This window comes from Acipenser ruthenus, unplaced genomic scaffold, assembly GCF_902713425.1.
Source record: "Acipenser ruthenus unplaced genomic scaffold, fAciRut3.2 maternal haplotype, whole genome shotgun sequence".
Lineage (NCBI taxonomy): Eukaryota > Metazoa > Chordata > Actinopteri > Acipenseriformes > Acipenseridae > Acipenser > Acipenser ruthenus.
Genome location: NW_026707402.1, coordinates 1 through 5,000, shown reverse-complemented (window position 1 = coordinate 5,000; position 5,000 = coordinate 1). Strand labels below are relative to the sequence as shown.

General features: G+C 50.0%; 1 protein-coding gene across 1 annotated transcript in view; it reads left to right on the top strand.

Moving 5' to 3' along the window:
* The window catches only part of LOC117395591 (secretory carrier-associated membrane protein 3), a 7,233-nt gene extending 4,509 nt beyond the window's left edge, over window positions 1–2,724 (top strand). The window contains 4 exon segments of the mRNA XM_059018786.1: window positions 273–432; window positions 523–624; window positions 801–918; window positions 1,470–2,724. Coding sequence (XP_058874769.1) covers window positions 273–432; window positions 523–624; window positions 801–918; window positions 1,470–1,616 — 527 coding nt within the window. The 3' untranslated portion in view covers window positions 1,617–2,724.
* Window positions 2,725–5,000: the final 2,276 nt, after the last annotated feature.

Below are 5,000 nucleotides of genomic sequence, written 5' to 3'. Positions count from 1 at the left end.
TTTTTTAATTAATTTTTTTTAAACAAATTTACCTGATCAGGGATGGGAATCAGACTCCTGCTGCACAGCAGTGTGATCCAGTCCAGGTTTTACTGCTACCAGCTTGATCAGCCCCAGTGTGTCTAGCTAACAAGCTCAGGTGTGTCTGATTATTAAACTCCCAGTGAAACCAGGACTGGATCACATCGCTGTGCAGCGGGAGTCTGATTCCCGTCCCTGCTGGTAGTTTGGGCGCTGCTATAACGAGGCTCCCCTGTCTCTCCCCCCCCCAGTCTCGGGCTGCACCCTGATCTTTAACTTCATTGCAAACCTGGCCTTCTTCTGTGTGAACACCAGCGCTGGAGTGGGCCTGGGGCTCGCCATTCTCTGGGTCCTCATCTTCACCCCCTGCTCCTTCCTCTGTTGGTACAGGCCCATGTACAAAGCCTTCAGGTTCGTACCATTCTGACCCAACACAAAGGGGGCGGGGGGGTTCTTTTGTCTGGCCGGGTGTTTAACAGTCAGCCCCTCTCTGTGTTGCAGGAGTGACAGCTCCTTCAATTTCTTCTTCTTCTTCTTCGTCTTCTTCGTTCAAGTCTGCCTGTACGTCATGCAAGCGGTGGGCATCCCCGACTGGGGCTTCAGGTGAGAGAGGCGGGGAGCGGGGAGCGTTAGCGAAGGGGCTCCCTGTTTCATAGCTCGCTCGGGACACGCAGAAAGAAGCAGCTGCTTTTAAACGACACTTCTCTTTTTTATAAGATGATATATTTTTTCCCCTTTTAAAGTGAGCACCGGTATTTGTTCTCGTCCCCCTGTTTCAGTGGCTGGATCGTTAGCCTCGCTGCCCTGAAGGTAAACGTTGCTGTGGCTGTGATAATGCTGCTGACCGCGGTCATGTTCACTGGCACTGCTGTCATGGGTGTGATCATGCTGAAGAAAGTGAGTACCTCTCTGTGTCTCTCCTCGCTCCCCCCTCCCCTCTCTGTGTCTCTCCTTGCTCCCCCTCCCCTCTCTGTGTCTCTCCTCGCTCCCCCCTCCCCTCTCTGTGTCTCTCCTCGCTCCCCCCTCCCCTCTCTGTGTCTCTCCTCGCTCCCCCCCTCCCCTCTCTGTGTCTCTCCTCGCTCCCCCTCCCCTCTCTGTGTCTCTCCTCGCTCCCCCTCCCCTCTCTGTGTCTCTCCTCGCTCCCCCTCCCCTCTCTGTGTCTCTCCTCGCTCCCCCTCCCCTCTCTGTGTCTCTCCTCGCTCCCCCTCCCCTCTCTGTGTCTCTCCTCGCTCCCCCTCCCCTCTCTGTGTCTCTCCTCGCTCCCCCTCCCCTCTCTGTGTCTCTCCTCGCTCCCCCTCCCCTCTCTGTGTCTCTCCTCGCTCCCCTCCCCTCTCTGTGTCTCTCCTCGCTTCCCCTCCCCTCTCTGTCTCAGTTCTGATGGTCCCTCTACCTCCTCTCTCTCTGTGTCTCTGTTTGGACTTGGTTCTGACCCGTCTGCTTCTCCTCAGATCCACTCTCTGTACCGCCGCACCGGTGCCAGTTTCCAGAAGGCTCAGGCGGAGTTCACCACGGGGGTCCTGTCCAACGAGGCGGTGCGGACCGCTGCAGCCAGCGCAGCGACCGGGGCGGCACAGGGGGCCTTCCGGGGGAATTGAGGGGAGAGGGGGGAGGGAGGGAGGCTGTGCTGGTTCTCTGTGCGTCTCGAGGAATCGACTGGAGGAGATGGTTACTCACATCCGATATTTTTTTCCTGCTCTAAACTCCTCCATCGCAGTGCCAAAGCTAGTTACCAGTTCAGATTTTACAATAACGTGTTTAGCCACTAGGGCGGCAGTGTTGCTTAAAGGACCGTTATTATTATTATTTTTTATTATTGATTGTTTTTTTAATTATTTAATTTGTTTGCTAGTTTAAAGGGTAACTGGTCATGTATTTTTTTTTTTCATTTTTGTTATTCACTGTATTAATAATAATAATAATAATAATAATAATAATAATAAATAATAATAATAATTATACGAAGAAGAATCTCAATGTATTCAGTTATAAATAATTAAAAGGAATTAATTGAATGTCATGTAAGGTGACAGTCTCTTTATTTAACTGTTTTTTTTTTTTTTTTTTGGCCCTAATGCTATTTTGAAAAAGGTGTTGGAGATTGAGCTCTGGAGAAGCCCTCGCTCCCTCTCTCTCTCTCTCTCTCCTCTCTCTCTGTGCAGTGCTGGAGATTGAGCTCTGCAGTACAATATAATACAGATACAGCGCAGTGAGAGTCAGTGCAGATACAGCGCAGTGAGAGTCAGTGCAGATGCAGCGCAGTGAGAGTCAGTGCAGATGCAGCGCAGTGAGAGTCAGTGCAGATGCAGCGCAGTGAGAGTCAGTGCAGATGCAGCGCAGTGAGAGTCAGTGCAGATGCAGCGCAGTGAGAGTCAGTGCAGATGCAGCGCAGTGAGAGTCAGTGCAGATGCAGCGCAGTGAGAGTCAGTGCAGATGCAGCGCAGTGAGAGTCAGTGCAGTTCTCTTTCATGCAGTGTTTTTCCAGTCACAATGCCCGGCTGCTGCTTCCTGCACCTCGTCTCCTGTGAAGAGGTTTATTTCGTTTTGCTCGTTTTATTTGCTTTGTTTTATGTGTCCTCGTGGTTCTGTTGTAAATGTTGTGCCAAAATTTAAAAGAAAGAATATATATGTGTGTGTCTGGAAACATTGTTAACATTGACATTTTTTTTTTATTTGGTTAAATAAAATTGTAACTTTTCTGCATCATTTGTGTGTCCACTGTTTTTTTTTTTAGTAGCTCAGTGGTTCGAGCGCTGGGCTGCAGTGTGGAAGGCAGTGGGTTCCAGTAGCTCAGTGGTCAGAGTGCTGGGCTGCGGTGGGTTCCAGTAGCTCAGTGGTTCGAGCGCTGGGTTCCAGTAGCTCAGTGGTTCGAGCGCTGGGCTGCGGTGGGTTCCAGTAGCTCAGTGGTTCGAGCGCTGGGCTGCGGTGGGTTCCAGTAGCTCAGTGGTCAGAGCGCTGGGCTGCAGTGAGTTCCAGTAGCTCAGTGGTTCGAGCGCTGGGCTGCAGTGTGGTAGATGTGCTATACTGCAGTGTAATAGGCACTTTCTTCCACTTGCAAGCGCAGTTCAGGCAGGCCGGCGCGGGAGTTTCATTAGCACGATGTCGAGGAGCTGGGAGCTGTAGTTCATTCTCGGGATGAACCCGTAAAGAAAAAGAAAACAGCAAATCCCACAGTCCCTTGCGCGTGTGGTGGGCGGGGACGTTCTTACTCGTTGCCTAGGCAGCATCACTAGGCAACCTCCTCCTGGTCCAGCGCATCACGTCAGCGCGCGCCTCCTAGTCTATTTAAAGCTGTATACACGCTGGGTCCGTCAAGCCTAAACACTAACAATAATAATAATTGTATGCAATACTGTAGAGCGCTTTTCCGGATGGAGGAAGGTTATGTGTAATATTACTGGCATGATATGTAACGAGACCCCGTTCCTTGTACGAACAACATTAAAAAGATCTGTCTGGCAACACAAAGTAATGCATATGAAAAAAAAAAAAAGATTATATATATATATATATATATATATGTGCATGCTTTTGAGGTGGTTGAATGATATTCTGCTTACATTCTCAGCGCGAATGCAAGAACGCACAGAGAGCACTGCAGAGAGGGGAGGGGAGGGGAGGGGGCGCTGCCTGCCTCCTGTCTCCTCCTGCCTGTCTATCCCAGCCGTGCAGGCGCAATGAACGCATCACTGCGGCTATAGTAAGCGCTGCTGCACGACAGGGACGGGACTGTGCTGTACAGCGTGTAACTGAGCCTGCAGTGGGACTTTCCTATACAGCGGGACACACCCGGAGCGCTGCAGCGGACTCGCACGCCCTGCTGCGGGCTGGGCTGTAGGTGCTGTCCTGCAATGTGACGCCGCTTTTGGGGGTTCGTGCTGCTCGAGCGATACCGAACTGCCTCGTGCACTGCGGGATGCTGGGCTGGGGGGCGGCGAGTCCTTTGATGATGATGTAATCATGTAGTGATGTAATGTTGAAGTCACAACGCTATCGCAGTTATTATAATCTCTCCCCCAGGCTCAGGGACCCGCGCCCCACTACGCGTGAAGATTATATTATCCCGAATCAATGACGTGAACGTGCAGAGGAGTCGGAAGTGTTTCAGCATCTGAGGGGGGGTCACACAGCGATGCGAAGGAAACCGAGACAGGAATACCAGCTGATCACTGGGATCTCATTCCTTTTTTAAAATGTATTTTTGGGTTCTGCAAATTTAGCCTCGTCTTCACGTGTTCGGTGGAGGAAGCCCAAGACAGAAGCACAGAACCGGACCGGAAGAATCTAGCAGCCGGCCCGGGTCTCTTAATTCTGCTCCTAAAGAGTGCTATTAATTTATATTTTTCACATGAATTATTTGCTGATCATGTCAACACCTCTGCCTGACCTGGGTGATTACAACGCGCGTTGCTCATCGGGGTGATATCGGTGTTCCTGGGATGCACTCGCGCGGGCCTCACGATACATTAATGTCTGTCTAATAAAACTCTGAGACTGAGACAGGAATAATAATAATAATAATAATAATAACGAAAGCGGATTTTTATTCTGGATACAATGTTTTTAAAGCATGGTATATAATCTGCTGTTTTTGCATTTTACTGGATATTTAAATGCAATGACCTCAAAAACTGGGTTCAAAGCGGATATCTGCACGATCGATCATATCCGACATTTTTAAATTGCCGGCGCCTGGGTACACTCGAGTCCCTGGTGTGAAAAGAGCGGGCTGATTGAGAAAACGTTCACTCGGGGGTCCGAACAGCAGTTAGTGTTATTCCTGTGCGCGTGTAGGCTATTTATTTATTTATTTATTTACAAAAACAAAACACAGTTTTTACAGTTTTGATTCGATCCCCTCACTCTGTTTTTAGGAACTCTGTTGACACACAGAGAGCTGCATTGAAGCATCTCGCTGTGGAAATACAACGTGAACCTGCAGCGATCCACCACGTGGTATGCAACGCCTGCATGAAGTCGTG